The sequence below is a fragment of the Perognathus longimembris genome, chromosome 21 (genome assembly GCF_023159225.1).
Source record: "Perognathus longimembris pacificus isolate PPM17 chromosome 21, ASM2315922v1, whole genome shotgun sequence".
Classification (NCBI taxonomy): Eukaryota; Metazoa; Chordata; class Mammalia; order Rodentia; family Heteromyidae; genus Perognathus; species Perognathus longimembris.
The window spans coordinates 32608023-32629332 of NC_063181.1; the positions used below are offsets into that span (position 1 = coordinate 32608023).

Consider the following 21310-nt stretch of genomic DNA (forward strand, 5'->3'; position numbering starts at 1 on the left):
ACTGGAGAAATCCACTCTAAAATAGTAACTCATGATAGTTGGCTCTGGTCTGGCTTCTTAAGGAGCAGCAGTTCCATTGGACTGACCCTTGCCCCATCTTTGTTTTCCCCAACAGCCTGTGGGTGGAGTCACAGTAAGTTGCCTTGATGTAGTTGAGATAAACTGGATTCTACAAACCAGAGGAAACGAAAATGTAGACAGTTTAAAACTCTAGCAGCAAAGAAGCCACAGGAAATGTAAAGAGGAAAGTTAGTATAGAAAGCCTTGGAGAAAGTGATAGAGAAAACAAAATGGTTTCCTCTGGATAAGAAAGGGATTTCAAAAGTCAATTGTCACAGAATGTTCCAGTAAGTCACTGATGGTGTGAGGAAGTAGAAGATGGTGTGAGTGGGGATATGTTAAATTTATAAGACACAGATTATAAAACTGTATAAGAAAATACTTTAGAAAGAGAATTAGGGAAACAAAAATGTTTCCTTTAGGTTAAAAGGTTTTGGCATGTTAAAAGTGAGAAAGACAATCCCTAGAAAGTTTGAGTATGTAACCAATGGTATCAGTATGTCTTAAAATTTGAGCATATGAGTAAAGTTGGTATGTCATCAAATTGGCTATAATATAAATAGGGTCAGAATTGGGGCTTCGGTGTAAACCTATGTTTATCTGTATCTGCATCTGCAGGGCTAAGGGACCTGTGTGATGTCATCTAAATGTTACTCCTAACTTGCAAAAAAAAAAAGGCAAACCACTCCATTAGTACTTGACAAAGGATTTGACTTGAAATTTCCCTAAACATGATATACATAGATAGTTAATGACTCTGAAATGACTGAAGCCTCATTAGAGACAGTCAACATGAAGTTAACCAGATGTCACTGTATATTATTAAAGATATTAAAGTTTGTCACGTATTAGACCACAATATGTTTTTGGCAAGAGTGTCAAGGAACTAGAACTGTCAAACACAAGATGGTATAACTGCTTTGGAAAACAACTGGCTCACACACCTCCTGTATTATCCAACAATTCTGTTCCTGAGAAAAAAGACATATATTCACATAGGGACTTTCCTCTGAATGTTGACAATGGGCTTATTTACATCAGCTAAAATCTGGAACGAATTCAGCTGTCCATCAACAGATGAGTAAATCAAAAACTATATTTATAGAACTGAATTAATTTTTATAAGAAAAATGAGAACAAAAAATGAGGAGGAGGAGAAAGAGAAGGAGAGGGAGAGGGAAAGGAGAAGGAGAGGAAGAGGAAGAAGGAGGAGAAGGAAGAAGGAGGAGGAGGAAGAAGAGGAAGAGGAAGAAGAGGAAGAAGGAGAAGAAGGAGAAGAAGGAGAAGAGAGGAGAAGAGAAGAAGGAAGGAGAGGAGAGAAGAAGAAGGAGAAGAAGAGGAAGAAGGAAAAGAAGAGAAGAGAGAGAGAAGAAGAAGAAGAGAAGAGGAGAGAGGAGGAGGAGAGGGAGGAGGAGGAGGGGAGGGGGAGGAGGAGGAGGAGGAGGAGGAGGAGGAGGAGGAGGAGGAGGAGGAAGAAGAAGAAGAAGAAGAAGAAGAAGAAGAAGAAGAAGAAGAAGAAGAAGAAGAAGAAGAAGAAGAAGAGGAAGAAGAAACAGCATCCACCATCACCATCAAGTGCTAGTAGCTCACACCTGTAATCCTAGCTACTCAGGAGGCTGAGATCTGAGGATTGTGGTTCAAAGCCAGCCTGGGCAGGAAAGTCCATGAGACACTTTAACCACCAGAAACCAGAAGTGGTGCTGTGGCTCAAGTGGTAGAGAGCTAGCCTTGAGCAAAAGAGCTCAGGGACAGCACCCAGACCCAGGGTTCAAGCCCCACAACCAACCAACCCACACACACACACACACACACACACACACACACACGATTATAACTATGGAAATATTTGGGAGCAACCTGACAGAGTGGAGAGGGTAAGAGAATGATGGAGTGAATAATGTCAAAATAGTGTTTGCATATGAAGATGACATATGCAAACTCACCGAAAACATCTGAATAACAGTTTATGTAGACAGAGAACAATGGACAATGTTAATCTGATAGAAATACCACAGTGAAACCTTTTGTATATCAATATACAGTGAAGAAAATACAGGTTCTGTTGTGGCAGAGTGCCAGTGAGCGGGACAAACGGAGATGGTTGAGGTACTGTATAAGCATGCATGGGAACATCATAATGAAACTCCCTTGGTACAACTGAGGTATGCTGACAGAAACAATGTAAAAAAAGAAAAAGCAAAGATGGATCTAAAATAAAAGCATATGTAGGGATCACAATAAAACCAATTAGGATAACTATAAAAAATAAATCCAAACGTGTAACTATTTTCCAAACTGCTAATAAAATATAGTCAGTCATCCTGGAGAAGTCATGAACAAGAGAAAGCACATTAACTAGATGGGAAAAGGGGGGTGCATTTGCAGGGTGACGAGAATGTTCTAGGTCTCCCCATGCGGGAAGGGCAGGGGTAAGGAGAGGGGTTACTTCCTGATACCAGTAAGGCAAAGCAATATTTGTTTATTTCCAGAGAGCAAACAGATGTTTGTTACCTTTTGTCTTCCTTTGTGTTTCAATTATTTCTTTTTAAAAATGTGTGAGAGGAACAATTATAAATTTGGCTTCTGAAAATTTTACCTAGAGAATACCTGTAATTTTTTTCTTTATGAGGTAGCAAGATCCATTGAAATACTGGAATTTCAAAGGATGACCCAGTCGGCACTTTGATATGCTCTAGAACACTCAGAAGTTCCGGGACTTCTAAATACACTTGTGCTCTTCCCCTCCGCACGAGCAGGGCAGTGGCTCTGGTATATTATTTACATTGTACTCCCCCATCTTTGTATTTTGGCAAAGGTACTTACAAATGAGGACATTCACACAGTTACGTGAGAATCCTGGTAAAATAAGTGTGTTGCTGCTCATGACATTGTTTTATGTAGTATTGGGTTCACAGGTTACTCAAGTTTGACTCTGGGGCACAAAGTCAACTTACTTGCCACTTTGGGATTCCTCTTTCTTAGCAAACCACTTTTCCCAATTCTTCCGTACCACGACTATCGCAGTTGCCACAATGAGCACAGGTAACCCGATGTATAAGCCCAGTAGCCACTTCTTCTCAGCTTTCAGAGACATTCCTTCCACTGTGAGAGCTACAAATTAAAAAGTACATTAAAAAATAAACTGACTTCATTTTCAAACTGCAACAAATTTATTTAAATATTCTTAATTTTGGGCCATCAAGAGATATTAGAAAATTACTATATAAGTAGATAATTGAACCTGTACCTAAAAATTTTCTTTCTAAGAACTTGGGAGACCAAGCTCTAGAAAGCTGTAGCACATTCTATGATACAGTAGCTACCTCCAAATCACATTAAAATACTGTAAGTGGGCCCAAGGAACTCAATAATAAGAAAAGTGAGAAAATGTAATCAGAAGGGTATTCACATTTGCTTTGTTTCAAGAACTGGATTTTCGGGGCTGGGGATATAGCCTAGTGGCAAGAGTGCCTGCCTCGAATACACGAGGCCCTAGGTTCGATTCCCCAGCACCACATATACAGAAAACGGCCAGAAGCAGCGCTGTGGCTCAAGTGGCAGAGTGGCTCAAGGCAGAGAGCCTTGAGCGGGAAGAAGCCAGGGACAGTGCTCAGGCCCTGAGTCCAAGGCCCAGGACTGGCCAAAAAAAAAAAAAAAAAAAAAGAACTGGATTTTCAAATCAACTTCACTGTATTATGATGTGTCCAATTCCTAATTAGTAGAATATTGGCTTTTGACCCTTGAGTGTGTGTGTGTGTGTGTGTGTGTGTGTGTGTGTTTACATATTTTTGTGGGCATGTGGGTATATATACGTGAATATATATAACATGCTACTTAAAAGGGGATGAGAATAAAAATTTGGAGACTTGATTCCTAACCTTAGTTCTTTCACTTTTGACTACAAGATACACAAACATAAGTTTAGTCCCTGAGTTCCAGGATAACAATTTAGTCTACTTCACATCCCAGTGTCTAGACTAGCACGCATCATCTACTAAGAGTTCCAATAAATATTTGCAAACTCAGTACACACATATATGACAGAATATAATGAATAAACAGAATGTTATCTCCTAAGCAGCAACAAATTGCTTTCATTGGAACTACAAACTCCTTCAAAAGTACATTATTAGCTTCTGTTTGATTTCTTATCTAATAGAAGCACACTAGTAGTCTAGATGAGAATAAATGTTTGTTTTAAGCTGAAATTTCAGAATCCATTATAGAGTTTGAGTAGCAGGTTGAAAATATTCTGTTAGAGAATATCAGGGATATAAGTCAGCTTTAAGCATGCTTGAATTTTTTTTTTTTTTTTTGTAGTCATGGAACTTGAACTCCAATCTGGGGTACTATCTCTGAGCTTCTTTTGCTCAAGGTTGATGCTCTACTACTATGAGCCACAGCACCACTTCTGGTTTCTGGTGGTTAATTGGAGATAGAGTTTCACAGACTTGCCTGCCTCCGCTGGCTTTGAACCATGATCCTCAGATCTCAGCCTCCTGAATAGCAAAGATTGCAGTCATGAGCCACCAGCGCCTGACTAATCATGACTTTTATTTTTATTTATTTATTTATTTTTTTGGCCAGTCCTGGGCCTTGGACTCAGGGCCTGAGCACTGTCCCTGGCTTCTTCCTGCTCAAGGCTAGCACTCTGCCACCTGAGCCACAACGCCCCTTCTGTCCGTTTTCCATATATGTAGTGCTGGGGAATCGAACCGAGAGCTTCATGTGTAGGAGGCAAGCACTCTTGCCACTAGGCCATATTCCCAGTCCTAATCATGACTTTTTAACAGAAAAAGTTTATAGAAAAAAGGAGCACGATTTGGAAGTGGTAAGTGGTTCACATAATTTGAGAGAAGTCTAGTTTAGTTCTCTTTTAAAAAGCATACATATTAGTAGCCTTCTTTTCAAGTGTCAGAAACTGACTTATTTTACTGAAAATAAGCAATTTCATATATCATTGAGCATCTATCTAAACAGAGAGGTACTTGCCCCCTTTCTCTGGCCACATGGAAGCTCTCCGGGCTTTTGCGCAGTCTGGTGGTTGGTAGCCTTTGTCACATATGCAAGCACCTTTAGAATTACACACCTAGGATTGATTTTTAAAATATTTTTTATCTTGAACATGAAATTGTGAAAAAGCATTATATTTATTTTATATCTTAACAAGTATGATTTTATTATGTGATTTATTTAAGAAGATAATCTCACAAAATGAACACTTGCTATTTTAGACTGAAACACAGAAACAGGAAAGAATGAGAGAGAGAAAGCAAGAAGGAAGAGAAGAAGAAAGAAGGGAGGAAGAGGGGAAAACTATAGAGGTTCAAGAAAAGATAACGCCCTCAAATGTTTATGAGCAAATTTTGTGCAAATTTTATTATGAAGCAAAGTACCTAAATTCTAACCCTCCAGACCCACTTCCCAGAGTGAAGTTGTGTGCATCAACTCCCATCTGCCTGTTTGGTGACTTGTCCACTTTTCCCTTCCTCTGACTGGCTTTCAAAAGACTTATCAGCACAGCACTACCCTTCACAAGAACTCCGTTTGGTGGGGGTTTTTTTGTTTTGTTTTTTTTATCAGAAGCTTATTGTAATCCAAGGTGCATCAGATTCTTAGCTTTGTTACAACATTAGAAAATCACAGCTTCTCTAACTAATAAGTACAATAGGTGATTGAGTAGTAATAACTGCCAACTGTGTTTACTCTCTGTGGATTTCTATGGTGAGCACATGGGGATTTATTCAGTAAATCCACATGACAGTCCTGTGATGTGTGGACTACACATGGACCATTAATCCCACCTGAGAAATGAAAAAAAAGTATCAAAATTTAAACCCAGGCAATCTGATATTAGAGGGCATGCTCTTGACTACAATGTTATGCTACTCCTAAAACAATAGAAAATAGGCCTGGCAATTGCAGCTCACACTTTGCATTTTTGCTTCTTTATGGACTGAAATCTGGAGGGCTATGGTTTGAGGCTGGCCCAGTCATATGCACAAGAACCCTTCTTAATCAACAGTTGGACTTGATCTTGTGCCCCTGTCACACCAGGACACCCTAAGGAAGAAAACTCTGCAAGGGTCCATCCCAGTGGAAGAAGTTGGGTGTGTGGGGGGGTGTCTGTCCCCCAACCTTCATCAGGACCAAGAATATAGGCAGATTGTGATCTAGGCACACATTATTACAAAAATAACCAGTGCTAAAAGGGATGCGAAGTACAGCTTAGCAACAAAGCACTGGTCTAGCAAGTGTAAGGACCTCAGTTCAGATTCCAGTATTAGAACAATAAGAAAGCATATCAATGTCTATGTTCCTCATTGGATCTAAATATCAGTATAAGAACAACTGATGAGAAATTTAGAAACAAAGTTGACACTGAAAATATGCAAATGAAAATCTTGGAAATAAAAAAAAATAACTTCATGGAAAGCATTATCAATCAATCAGACTGAGCTGAAGACAGGACACCAGGGATTGGCAATCCACTCATTATTCCATTGAACAACAACAACAAAAAAAACACATAACTTTCAAGAATTTCAAGACAAACTTAAGAATCCATGGGTTAAAAGGAGCTGAGCTACAACCAAAGTCATTGGAAACCTATTCAATAAAACAGCAGCAGAAATTTCCCCAAATCTAAGGAAAGAAATGGATGTACAAGTACAAGAAGCATTTATAACCCTACACAGACATCGCCCATCAAGAATGTCTCCTGTTATAGCTAAAATGTAAAGACAATAGGACAAAAGAAAAAATATGAAATGCTGTAAGAAAGAGGCAACATCTTACAAAGATAACACATTAGCGTCAAAGACAACAACAAACAACTTCTCAGGCAGAAACTGTAAAATTCAAGTCCTGAAAGTAAATGGCTACCAATCAAGATTTCTATATACAAGAGTTGTTATACTCTAAAAGTTTAAAATGCATTAAAAAACTTTAATCACAAACTAAAGAAATTTGAGACTATTAAAATAGCACTTTAGAAGTTATTAAAGGGAATTCCACACAGAAATTAGGAAGCAAGACCAACACAATCACGAAAGCTTGGGGGGAAATACATGAACAAATGAGCATCAGGAAAGACTTAAACATGCTCAACTCAGTTATCCAGCAACCTCCTAAGGTGCATAAGGGAGAAAAAGAAGAATAAATGTTACTTGAATAAATGACCATAACTGTCCAACTGAAGTATTTTAGGGCAGTGAAAATACTTGGCAGGATATTAGAACAGTGGACATATGTCATTAAGTATGTCACCATCCATAGAGTATCCAACACCAAGTAAATTCCAGTGTCAACTAGACTTTGGGAACACACCAATGTGTGACTGTCTAACACCAATTTTAACTAATGTAACTCTTTGGGTGTGTAATGTTGATGTTCTGTGAGGTTGTGTATAACTTAATAGAAAAGAACTATGTAACATCCTTGAGCTTTCTACTCAGTTTTTCTGTGAAAAAAAAATCTAAAAAGAGAGAGAAAATCAAGTTCTTCATGACTATGTATACTCATGAACACCAGACTCTTCCTTTTGTGAACAGATTTATGTGTCTAGGTATTTAACACTTTTGAAAATTGCTCAATAGAAGAAATAAAAATTGTTAAATTGTTAAATTTAACCAAAGTGTGGTTTAATATTAATTTTTAGCTGTTGAATTTGTTTGCTCAATTCAGCTTCAACATGTCTGGCACATTGAAAGAATCTAGCAAACACTGGTAAATAAAAAAGTATTTAAAAAAAAAACTATCTAAGAAAGTTGTGTTTCAAAGAATCAAGTTCTTACTTACTCCATGTCCTTGGCATGAGCGTGAACAAGTTTCTGCCTCTTCCTGAAGTATTCTTGATTCTACACATACAAAATCCACACATATCTAAAGAAATACACATGAAAACAAGTTTCTAATTTAGGGGGGTGGTAATCATGTCATTATGATTAGCAATTACACATCATAATATCAAAACTCAATGCTACCAATTTCACTCTAAGTATTACTTTTGTGGTATTTCCTGAATTTTGATGACAGACATTTTTATTTATAAATAATGTATTTTTTAAATTTCTCATGATAATTCTTCTTTAACCAGTGTGATACTTAGGAATCTGGAGATTAATTTCTAAGTCCTTGGTGATGGACCGTGGGTGGTAATGAGGACAATTTAAGACCCATCTACCGTAATAAGTACTACTCTTGTATGAGCTGTATATAGTAAAGGTGAGTCAAGAAGGATGGGGGAATTCTCTACATATTCATTGCATCCACCAAAATATAGTCTATTAAACTAAAAAAATAACTGGAATGACTCAGAACAGGAATTAGATTGCAATGAGATAAGTTTGCTAAAAACAAAAAGAAGTCATAATCAAAGAACTACTTTGTTTTATTAAAATACCATGAAATGGAATAAACCTATGCCTGAGCTCACAGGGAAAACAATACTTTGTACTTATGGCACATAAATGGTTTTCATAGAAAGAAAATTAATTTGTTAGAGTTATGGCATATATTCAGTTTTTGGAAAATATGAGCTGCTATTCAAGTCATCTAAGTCTTTAATAAGATAATTTGTGTTTTACTAAGTGTAATAGGGATGTATATTATTTGTATATTATTTTATTATAAGATGTAACAAAACCCAGAAATAATTCTTTCTATTTCAAAGTATAATAATCAGAAGATTAAGGATTTATTCCTAACTCTATTAATGATAGAAAGAAATCTCACCATTTGCAAGCTATGGTTTTCTTATATGAGTATAATGATACTTTTTATTTTTATAAAAAGACAAAATTACATTTAAATTTGTTTCCAAGTTAAAAACTAGATGATAAATGCAAAAATTCTAGGTTAAAAGCTAGATAATAAATGTAAATTGTTCTTCGTTTTAAACATTAAATCACAGCACAACTCTTTCCAAAGAAATGTACTCAACTTCTTAAAAGCTTTCTAGTGTGAAATCTTGTGTCTGGTCCCCAGCCATGACAGTGCATCTAGCAAATCCTTTGCGAATCTAGTGTCTGGTTTTCACCTAGTTCTGCTAATAGTGAGGGAACATCCCAAAACAAAGGATATGAGCTTATAGAAACAGAACTGGCACAAACATAACACCATGTAATATCATTAGAAATTTTCTGGCGACAGTTCTTTCCATACATAATCTCTGAGAAGAAGAAAAATTCTTCTCTTGCTAAACTTTCTATCAAATAATGTGCAAGCATCAGTTGGATCATTTGTTGCTGCATTTTCACTGCTTAAAGAGAGCTCCTTCCTTCTTCAGGAAGGCTAGTATGGTTCTGAGCCGATGAAAAGACCAATGATAATGAGCCTATGCACAGTAAACTGAAAGGCCAGCAAATGTAGCTGCTAATACATACATCTCAGATGCTGGAGAATTAAAAGCTTAGCAGTGATAAATAATGTATGTAAACCCTCTATCAAGGAAGTGGCAGATACAGAATTCATCTCTACATGTATCTATTACTAAAGACTATGCTTTATACTTTATCAAATTCCTTGTGAACATAAATATGGTGAGGAATTCAATGATTAAATGTACTCCTAGGTTTAGGTTTGTTTCAAGATAACAAATGATAATTGCAGGATTTATAATAATAGCTAAATTATGCAGGAATAGTGGTTCATGCCTTTAATCCTGTCTACTCCAAAGGCAGGAAATGGAAGGACCACAGTTTGAGGCTATCCTAGGCAAAAAGTTAGAGATGCCCCATCTCAATGAATAAGTGAGGCACAGGAGTTCCCACTTGCATTCCCAGCTACCCAGGAGTCCTAGATAGGAGGATCACCATCCCTCATCCAAGGATGAAACAGGCAAAAATGCAAGACATTAGTTTAAAAATTAAATAAAACAAAAAGAGATGGGAGTGTGGCTCAGGTGATAGTGTACTTGCTAAGGCCCTGAATACTTGACATAAAGTCAAAGCATAGTTATCTCTTACTATGTGCAATGCATTGTGACCTTGCTTAATCTTCAGAACTATAAATGCTTCTATGATACTCAACTTATATACACAGTTGAAACACTATTAAGTCACTAGACACTTTAAGTACCTTGCAAAAAGGTCAGACAATAACAGCTGAAGATTTTTTCCAAGGACCCTGATTTCAATGAGGTTCTCACTTCAGAAATTACATTCCTGAGTGGCAGGAAAGTGGGTTTTTATGCTATTTAGAATTCAACCAATAGCTCTCTCCTCCTCACTGTATCCCTCAAATGTGTGGAGTCCTTACCTAGAACACTGAACCTCTTGCTATCAATTAAACAGTCATTTCTTCCAAATTCTTAAGGCCACATAGAAAAACCAACAAATTTAATTTTGATCTTAAATGACAAATATTGATTTAAGGAAAAGTAGTTTTAAGAAGCTAATGTTAAATCCCTTACCCTTCCTTCATCACATATGGGGCCACTCTTGAGGAGGAGCGGATCCGGTTTCCCCCCAAACTCTGTAGTTATACAGATGTTATCTCGCACATAGGCATAAATCACAGAAGAGGTGTTGTCAGCAGGGATGAAGGGTTTTCGTTTACCATAAATACAAATTAATCTCCCACATATAAGATTTCTGCAAGAACAACATCACATGATTGATAGGCACTGTTAGGAATGCTTGGAATTTGCTTTCATTGACAAACATAAACTGCTCTCCAGTTATGGTAATATACTTAGGGAAAATGTAATTTGTGCATGTTAACATTCAGTGTAGTACAGTGACCTACACTGTCTTTCAATATTACCAATAGACTTTTATTCACTTTGTGATTTGTGTGTTTACTGTCAAATAATCAGTTTTCCCCAATACTCTATGTCTCCTCAAAGGATAGAATGATGAATGAGTTTGTTACCTGTACCCTCAAGCAGCTCATAGTCTGATATTAAATATGGTACAGATCCCTTTTTAAATGCTATAAAGTAAATTCTTGCAGAAGGTAAGGATATGTTCTAACTTAGCACTTATGAAAATTTTCATAAAAGACTATACTATATATGAGTCAAATGTTATAAATTAGTAAGTTTTCAACAGGAACAGGAAAGGATTTCTAAACAGTAGGTATAGCATAAGCAAATGTAGGCAACCTAGGAAGGAGGGAAGGAAAAAGGAAGGAAGGGAGGGAGGGAGGAAGGGAGGGAGGAAGGAAGGAAGGAAGGAAGGAAGGAAGGAAGGAAGGAAGGAAGGAAGGAAGGAAGGAAGGAAGGGAGAGAGAGAGAGGGAGGAAGGGAGGAAGACCTACAGGACATAAGTGGAGCTATGGCTCAAGTGGTAGAATGCTAGACTTGAGCAAAAAACTCAGGGATGGTACTTAGTAGGCCCTGAGTTCAAGCCCTAAGGAACAGCACCAAAAAAAATTAAATACTGCATCAAATATGAGCTCGTAAGAACCATGTCAGGACAAGAGATTTGGGGTTGAGATTCCTTCATATGAAAATGTGATATTCGAAACCATTGTAATGAATAGCAAATATAAAGAAAAGATTTTAAAAGAAGCTTTAGAACATAAGAAAGGTGTCAACGTGTTCTATAACATACCTCCATCCACAGGATTTGAATTTTCCTTTAGCAGTGAAGCCACAGTGGCCAAACCTATCTGTTTGACTTTGTATTTCTTCATAGCAAGCAAATGGAGCATTTTTTGAACCTGTCAGGGTGAGAAACATGTTTAGATTAAGGATGTGTTTCTTCACTCTGTCATCACACTCTCACCCATCATGTCTTCTTTTCCTTTTTCTCAGATCTTGTCAGACTCGCACTTTTTTCCTAGTGATGTAAGAAAAGAGAAAGAAGTGAAAGGCAGTGTTTGGGGCTATTTCTTCATTTCTTAAATTGTATCACTCATTTCAATTGCATAAATGCAATACATTTGTTATCGAAGTGTAAAGTGTTCGACGACCTTGTAAAGGAATGCAATCCGGAGGTGATGCAGTGTGGACAACATATACCTGCACACATGCTGAAGACTTGCTCCTCAGTTGTTGGATAAAATAACTAAGGGAGATTTGACTATGCGGGCTCTTAATGGATTCATCCACAGAATGATACATAATTTGATGGACTTATTTCAATTAAAAGTGAATCTGAAATCCCAGATTAGGGTTGTCAATGCAAGGTTTGAATACAAAAGGATTATCTGGAGAAAATCAGAAAATGAATCATTGGCTTGGGGAGGAAATGTAAAGAGAATGGCTCACGCCTGTAATGCTAGGTGCTTGGGAGGCAGAGATGAGGGCATCATGGCTGGAAGCCATGTGAAACTCCATCTCAGCCAGTGTGTGGGTGTGGTGGTGCACATCTGTTTTTCCAGCTGCTAAAGAAGTACAATGGCGGGCACAGTGGCAAAAGTTCCTCTCATCCCCAGGGATGCTGAGACACACAAGGACAAGGACTGCATGCCAGGTGAACTCAGGAATAAGGTGAAAACCTGTCTCAAAAAGAACCAAGACAGCTGGGGCAAGATGACTGAAAAACAACGGAAGACACATGGAGCTACATGACACAGGGAAACATTAACTGAGATGACAGTCAAAAGTCAGAAAATAACAAGAGAAGTCTGAATGATACAGGACAATATATCTCTGAGAGAAAACAAACTGGGAGGAGCAGCGCTGGGCAAGGCCGATGCTCTGCCTGTCCCTCTTTTTGTTCTCCCTTTTTCTTCTTTGCTGGGGCAAAGAGCACTCATCACTATTGGAAGACAGCACTCCTAACATTGGAATACAGAGCCTCCTGGAGGTCTGCGGGCCTCACTCTGGCCACTTGGACAAGGCGATGGCTGATTAGCTTCTGGCCAGTGTCTGCACCTCATTGGCCAAGTGGAGAAACACAGACAAGGAAGTGGCCTAGGAGGTTCCAGCCCCGAGGCCTGGCACTCCACCTGAGGAGGATGCGTCCCCTAAGCCACTCAGTCACATACAACATCCATCCCTCTAGCCAGTGCTACCCTCTGAGTGCTGCTGTCCAGCCAAGCCTAACACAGGATGCAGATACACCTGGTTCTTGAGAAAACTTGTCACTAGTGTGACTGACAAATCCACTCATGACTTCAACAGTTTTGGGTGGGGCATTTAAGTCCGGAATCCCAAGACAAAGTGTAAGGATTAACCTGAGAACCTGAGTGACTAAATATTAAGTTTTAGTGTTAAAATTATAACAGCTTCTAAACCCTGGTGATGACTCCAGGCTAGAGGGCTACACCCCCACCCGTGAGACTAGTTTCTCGTAGTTTGACATTTAAAACATATAGGGAGCACTTGTTCACCTCTGTACCTAGGTAGCAACCATGGTAATGAACAATAAAAAATTATCAGAGTCATAGACAATAGAAATAACCATAGTAGTAGTAGAAATGCGATGGTAACTGTTGGGTTGGTTTAGTTACGATTGAGTACTGGATTGTTTTAGCCCACTCATGCTTGCTTAGTGGTAATGGGAAACATGGGAGCAATTATTAAAACAAAGTTGGTTCTAGGTCAGCCTGACCACAAAATACTGCTTCTGTAAACAGCTTGCTTAACCCAGTTGTGACTTGCTCTATCCCCTGCATTAACCCCCTGCATCAGTGCTACGTGACCACCTGCTGTCAGTTCCTGATACCTAGGCCAGTTCCCAATATCAAAGCCAAAATAGGTGGTAACTGTAGATAGCCAATCAGGAAAACCCACCCTGGAATTTCCCTTATGTGAGCCAATGGTGGTAAAGGGCAGCTGTTGGTAATGGCAGCTTTGTGGGGTTTTTTTACTTTAAAAGTAGCCTGTGAGATCAGGGAGGGGTCACCTTCCAAGGAGACGGCCCTGGCCGGTCAGCTAGTGATCTCAATGCTTGACATGAAATAAACTTTGTTATACTTTCACAATGGGTCAGTCTCATTCCTTTGATCACTGACCCTATCAAAAGGAAGGATCCAGCAAGTTGCTGGCTGTAACATAGCCTTTGCGATGTAACTCTTCATCCCAAATCAAAAGAAAGATGCAAGAAGCCACTGTCTCAGCTCACAGAGCCTGTATCCTATCCACTTTTTTTTTTTTGCCAGTCCTGGGCCTTGGACTCACGGCCTGAGCACTGTCCCTGGCTTCTTCTTGCTCAAGGCTAGCACTCTGCCACTTGAGTCACAGCGCCACTTCTGGCCATTTTCTGTATATGTGGTGCTGGGGAATCGAACCCAGGGCTTCAAGTACACGAGGCAAGCGCTCTTGCCACTAGGCCATATCCCCAGCCCCGTATCATATCCACTTTATATTCCCCAAGAAAGCATTACATTGTCAACCTAGGTATAAAAGATAACAGCTTGCCACAATTACACTGGAAGCAGTGCCAAATGTGCCTCAAGTGGGTAGAGTGCTTGCCATGGGCAAAAGAAGCTCAGGGACAAGCACCCAGGCCCTTGAATTCAAGCCCCAGGGCAGGAAGAAAGAAAGAACTGAGGGAGGGAGTTTGGGAGGGAAGGAGAGAGGGAGGAAGAGAGAAAGAGAGAAAAAGAAAGAAAAGGAGGGAGGGAAGAAAGGAGGGAGGGAGGGAGGGAAGAAAGAAAGAAAAAAGAAGAAAAGAAAGAAAGAAAGAAAGAAAGAAAGAAAGAAAGAAAGAAAGAAAGAAAGAAGGAAAGAAAGAAAGAAAAAGAAAGAAAGCAGGCTGGGAATATGGCCTAGCGGCAAGAGTCCTTGCGTCCTATACGTGAATCCCTGGGTTCAATTCCTCAGCACCACATATACAGAAAATGGCCAGAAGTGGCGCTGTGGCTCAATTGGCAGAGTGATAGCCTTGAGCAGGAAGAAGCCAGGAACAGTGCTCAGGCCCTGAGTCCAAGGCCCAGCACTGGCCAAAACAAAAACAAACAAACAAAAAAGAAAGAAAGAAAGAAAGAAAGAAAGAAAGAAAGAAAGAAAGAAAGAAAGAAAGAAAGAAAGAGAGAGAGAGAGAAGAGAAAAGAAAGAGGGAGGGAGGGGAAGGAAGGAAGGAAAAAAAGAAAGGGAAACTCACTTCAATTTTAAGACAGTTTATGAGAGTGAAAGAAAATGGATGGTAAAGGATATTCTCTACAAATAGAAATCAAAAGAAAGCAATAATAAGCTGTATCCAATAAGAGTATTTAAGGGGCAGAGAAAGATGGCGCCGACACAGTAAGGAGGCACCCCGACTCGCTCCAACTGAATAGCGAGCTGGGAACTCCAACACCCAACACCCCATCAAGAACCCAGCAAAACCAGCAGCCAGAAGCAGTGGAGAAACGCAGGAAAACACAAAGGAGTAAAAAAGAAGAACCGAAAACCTACACAGAGCCGGAGAATCTCCAGGGCACCCTCGCACCACCAACCGGCCCTGGCCCAAACAGGGCCAGGCTGGGAAAGGGGAACCCGGTGATCAGCAGACTGGATGCCGGGAGCGCAGAATTCAGACAGCGGGAGACCCCATGGTCACCAGGGAGGGTGCGGACCAAGACATACAATGACAGCGACGAGAAGTTCAGGTCCGCACCAGGTTCGGACGGACAGCAGCTGGGGAACCCAGCAGGGCAGAAGGAGGGAACCGGGGACGCCAACATGACACTTTGCCACCCCCTGAAGGACCAACGGCTGTGCGGGACACACACACAATCCAGGATCAGTGAGTCCCCCATTACCCCCTCACCCAACGGGAGACCAGCTATCAGAGACCCAAGCCCTACAAAGAAGCTAGATCTCCCTCCCTCACCCTCCCCACCCCGAGGGAACAAAGAACCCCCAAATCAGGCGGGAAGCTCCCATCAGGCGCTGGGAAGTTTAGCAGGGGAAGGGCAGAGCAGCCCCAAGGCCACAAAGGATCCAGATCTGGCCGAAACAGCCCTGCCCCCTTCCCAACAGGGGCTGGGGGATGGCTGGCAGTGCAAGCCCCACCCGAGGTGCCTGGACCTCTCGGACTCTTACAACTAAAATCACAGGCGCTGGTAGGCAATACCAGCACAACAGGGAAACCTGGAACTGATCACGTCCCCCCCTTGCAGTGGAGGTGAAGTCTGAGGGTGCTAACCCATGCCTGGACAGTTGATCCCACTGGGCCCACACATATCGCCCCCCACAGCGGACTCGCGGGAGGGCGCAAACACAACCCAACAACCCGGGGCTCGCTCTGGGAAGTGTACCATGCTAAAGTGGATGGGGCCACAGCGCCAGCACCTGTTGTAGTGGGCACACAGGGCACAGGTGGGCGGAGCCCCCCGCAACAGCGCCCACTCTGGTAGGCGTACCCCGCACTGGTGGACGGGGCCACAGCAGCAGCACCTGCTCTGGTAGACGCGCCTACACAGGAGGGAGGGCAGAGCTACAAACCAAACCTGAGAAGCTATCCACAGATCTCCAGATGCGCAAATCACAAAGAAACATAACACAGTTCATCACAGGGCAAGCCAACTCGCCAGCTCAAAAAGCAGCACGACTGAAGAGGAGATGGAGAATAAAAAAGCAAATGAGGCCATGTTAACAGGAATGATGGAAAGCGTCAGAAATGAAATCAGAAAACACTTCCAGGAGTTTAGAGCAGAAATCTTGAAGGACAACCAGGAAACCAAGAAAGAAATGGAAGCAAAAATGGATACAATGCAAGCCTCCTTTAAAGAAATGGAAGCAAAAATGTATACAATGCAAGCCTCCTTTAAAGAAAATCTTAACATCCTGAGAATTGAAATGCATGAAAAAATAGATTTAAAATACAACTCTTTTTTTTTTTTTTTGTTTTTGGCCAGTCCTGGGCCTTGGACTCAGGGCCTGAGCACTGTCCCTGGCTTCTTCCCGCTCAAGGCTAGCACTCTGCCACTTGAGCCACAGCGCCGCTTCTGGCCGTTTTCTGCATATGTGGTGCTGGGGAATCGAACCTAGGGCCTCATGTATCCGAGGCAGGCACTCTTGCCACTAGGCTATATCCCCAGCCCCTAAAATACAACTCTTTAAAGGAATAAATTTCCACGATCAGAGCTGATCTGACAACCAGAAATAGCTCTCTGACATCCATAAACTCCCCAATTGAAACCATAACATAAAGAGTGGACCATATGGAATGCAGACTCTCTGGCCTGTACAATAAAGCAGCCGACAACAACCAGAAAATGACCACACTCCAAGAAACGGTGAAACTTCAGGGCAGACTAATCCAGGAACTAATGGACAAAGACAAGAGATATAATCTGCGCATAATTGGAATAGAAGAAGGAGCTGAATACCAGAGCAGAGGGCTTAAACATGTTCTCAATAAAGTTATTGCAGAAAACTTCCCCAATCTAACAGGGGACCCCATCCAGGTAACCAAAGCCTATAGGACACCTGGCAGGCCAGACCCCAGAGAAGCCACCCCAAGGCATATAATATTCAAGATTTCAGACCTCAAAATTAAAGAGCAAATTCTGAATTCAGCCAAACCGAGGAAAGAAATTTTCTACAATGGGAAGAGGATTCGAATAACAGCTGACCTATCCACACAAACTTACCAAGCACGAAGTGAGTGGAAGAACACCATCCAAGTACTTCAGGCTAACAATATGCAACCTCGGATCAAATATCCAGCGAAATTGGAGTTCACATTCAAAGGGAAAACCAGATCTTTCCACACCAAAGAGGAGCTAAAGGAGTATGTGAATAAAAAACCAGCCCTACAGCGAATTCTAAGAGGGGAGCCCCACCCAACAGAGATCATACAATACACACAGACAGAATCAGAAAGAAACTACAATAGCCAAAGTCCAACAGAAAGAACAGATCACTAAAGACAAGAAAGAAAAAAAAAAGGAAAAAACAGCCAAACAAGAAAATGGAAGGAGAAAAAACACCCTTATCCTTGATCTCTTTAAATATAAATGGTTTAAACTCTCCGATAAAGAGGAGCAGACTGGCAGGATGGATCCGCAAACAAAAAGTTGACATCTGCTGCCTACAATAGACCCACTTTACAGCAAGAGACAAAAACAGGCTCCAAATGAAAGGATGGAGCAAGATCTACCAAGCAAATGCACCTACCAAAACGGCAGGTGTAGCCATTCTGATCTCAGACAAGCTGGACTTTTCAGTAAAATCAACTCAAACAGACAAAGAAGGACACCACATATTAATGCAAGGAAAAATCAAGAATCAAGACATCACGGTGATAAATGTACACTCACCGAACAAAAGAGGCCCTACATATGTCAAGCAAATTCTCACAGAATTACACAACAAGATAGACGCAAACACAATCATAGTGGGTGACCTTAATATCCCACTCTCTCCAAGAGACAGATCCAACACCCAGAGGATTAGCAAGGGATCCCAAATGCATCTGACAGACCTATACAGAATCTTCCACCCTACAGAGACCCAATACACCTTCTTTTCAGCAGCCCATGGATCATATTCCAAAATAGACCACGTTATAGCCCACACAAAGAACCTCAGCAAATACAAAAGTATTGACGTCATCCCATGTATTATATCTGATCACAGTGGATTAAAGGCAACCCTCAATAACAACGGTTACCACAGAGGCTATACACATTCTTGGAGGCTAAACCCTACACTGTTATCCAACACATGAGCCACAGACCAAATTAAAGATGAAATCAACGAATTCATAAGCCACAATGACAATGAAAACACATCACAAAGAAACCTATGGGACACAGCTAAGGCAGTACTGAGGGGCAAGATCATTGCCCTCAGCACTCACATTAAAAGAATGGAAGCAGAGCAGATGAATAACCTCACGATGAAACTAAAACAACTGGAGAAACAAGAAGTGACAAAATCTAAAACGACTAGGAGGGGAGTGATCACAAAGATTAAAGAAGAGATAAATCTGATTGAAAATAGAAAGACCATTCAACAAATAAATAAGACTAAAAGCTGGTTCTTTGAGAAAATAAACAAAATTGACAGACCCCTCACAAGACTTACAAAAAAAAGGAGAGAAGAGAGACTCATATACATAAAATCAAGGACTCCACCAGAAAAATTACAAGTACACGCAATATTCAAACAATCATAAGGAGCTATTTCCAAAACCTCTACTCAGCAAAAAACAATAATTTTACAGAAATGGATCAATTAGTAGAGAAGTACAAACTGCCCAAACTGAACCAAGAAGAAATAAATCAACTAAATAAACCAATAACTTACAGTGAGATACAGGAGGTAATCAAGAACCTCCCAACAAAGAAAAGCCCAGGCCCAGATGGATTTACCAATGAATTCTACAAAACCTTTAGTGATGAGCTAATACTAATACTCCTCAAACTCTTCTGCAAAATAGAAACAGAGGGAGAAATCCCAAACTCATTCTACGAAGCTAATATCATACTCATTCCCAAACCAGGCAAAGACCCAACAAAAAAAGAGAACTACACACCAATATCACTAATGAACACAGACGCAAAGCTCCTCAATAAAATATTAGCTAACAGGATCCAGAAACTGATCGAGAAAATCATATATCATGACCAAGTAGGCTTCATCCCACAGTCACAAGGATGGTTCAACATCCGTAAATCAATCAACGTAATTCACCACATAAACAGATCTAAAATTAAGAATTACATTGTTATCTCAGTCAATGCCCAAAAAGCCTTTGACAAAATACAACATCCATACCTATTAAAAGCTTTGGAGAGAACAGGAATAGATGGGAAATTCCTCAAAACAATAAAAGCCATATACAACAGACCAACTGCTAATATCATATTAAATGGAGAGAAACTTAAATCATTCCCCCTAAACTCAGGAACAAGACAAGGATGCCCACTCTCCCCACTTCTTTTCAACATAGTGCTGGAATCCCTAAGCCACAGCAATAAGGCAAGAGGAGGACATCAAAGGGATCCACATCGGCAAGGAAGAAATCAAGTTATCCCTATTCGCAGACGACATGATCTTATATCTGAAGGACCCAAAAAACTCAGTACCCAAACTCCTACACCTAATAAACCAATTTGGCAAAGTAACAGGATACAAAATCAATCCACAAAAGTCAGCAGCTTTTCTGTACACCAGCAATAGACAAACAGAAAAGGAAATTATGGAAACAATTCCATTTACAGTAGCCAAAAAAAGAATAAAGTACCTAGGGATCAACTTAACCAAGGACGTGACAGACCTATTTAATGAAAACTATAAAAATCTAATAAGGGAAATCAAAGAAGACACAGGAGATGGAAAGACCTCCCATGCTCATGGGTAGGCAGAATCAATATAGTGAAAATGGCCATATTGCCCAAATTGTTATACAAATTCAATGCAATACCTATCAAAATCCCAGCCACATTCTTCACTGAAATAGAGAAACCAATCCATAAATTCATACAGAACAGCAAAAAACCTAGAATAGCCAAAGCAAATTTAGGCAAAAAAAGCAGTGCAGGAGGTATCACAATACCAGACTTCAAGCTCTACTACAAGGCCATCATAACAAAAACAGCATGGTATTGGTATAAAAACAGATCGGAAGACCAATGGATTAGAATTGAAGACCCAGAAATAAAACCGCTCTCTTACAGCCAACTGATATTTGACAAAGGAGCTAAAGACATACAATGGAATAAACATAGCCTCTTCAACTACTGGTGCTGGGAGAACTGGGCAGCCATATGCAGAAAACTCAAAGTAGACCCAAGCCTATCACCATGCACCAAGATCAATTCAAAATGGATCAAGGAACTCAATGTCAGACCTGAATCCTTGAAACTACTGAAGGACAGAGTAGGAAAGATGCTATAACTTATAGGCACAGGAAGGAACTTCCTGAATAGAGTCCCAGGGGCACAACAAATAGGGGAAAGACTCGACAAATGGGACTACTACAAATTAAAAAGTTTCTGCACAGCTAAGGACATAGCCACCAAAATAGAAAGACAGCCAACGATATGGGTAAGGATATTTACCAGCACAGCAACAAAGGCCTGATATCTGTCATCTACAGAGAACTCAAAAAACTAAGCCCCTCCAAGCCCAATAAACCAATTAGAAATGGGCAGAGGAGCTAAGAGAGACTTTACAAGAGAAGATATAAAAATGGCAAAGAAACACATGAGGAAATGCTCAACATCCCTGCTAGTAAAGGAAATGCAAATAAAAACAACCCTGAGATACCACCTCACCCCAGTTAGAATGGCCTATACTCTGAACTCAGGCAACAACAAATGCTGGAGGGGGTGTGGGGAAAGAGGAGCCCTTCTCCATTGTTGGTGGGAGTGCAAATTAGTACAACCACTTTGGAGAACAGTATGGAGGTTTCTCAAA

General features: G+C 40.4%; 1 protein-coding gene across 1 annotated transcript in view; it reads right to left on the minus strand.

The window, feature by feature from the left end:
- Positions 1-3010: 3010 nt before the first annotated feature.
- Adam32 (ADAM metallopeptidase domain 32) overlaps positions 3011-21310 on the minus strand; it is a 73673-nt gene continuing 55373 nt past the window's right edge. Inside the window, exons 16-20 of the mRNA XM_048330526.1 lie at positions 11619-11727; positions 10475-10655; positions 7861-7944; positions 5053-5149; positions 3011-3171 (exon numbers count right to left, since the gene is read on the minus strand). Coding sequence (XP_048186483.1) covers positions 3011-3171; positions 5053-5149; positions 7861-7944; positions 10475-10655; positions 11619-11727 — 632 coding nt within the window. The remainder of the gene's footprint in view (positions 3172-5052; positions 5150-7860; positions 7945-10474; positions 10656-11618; positions 11728-21310) is intronic.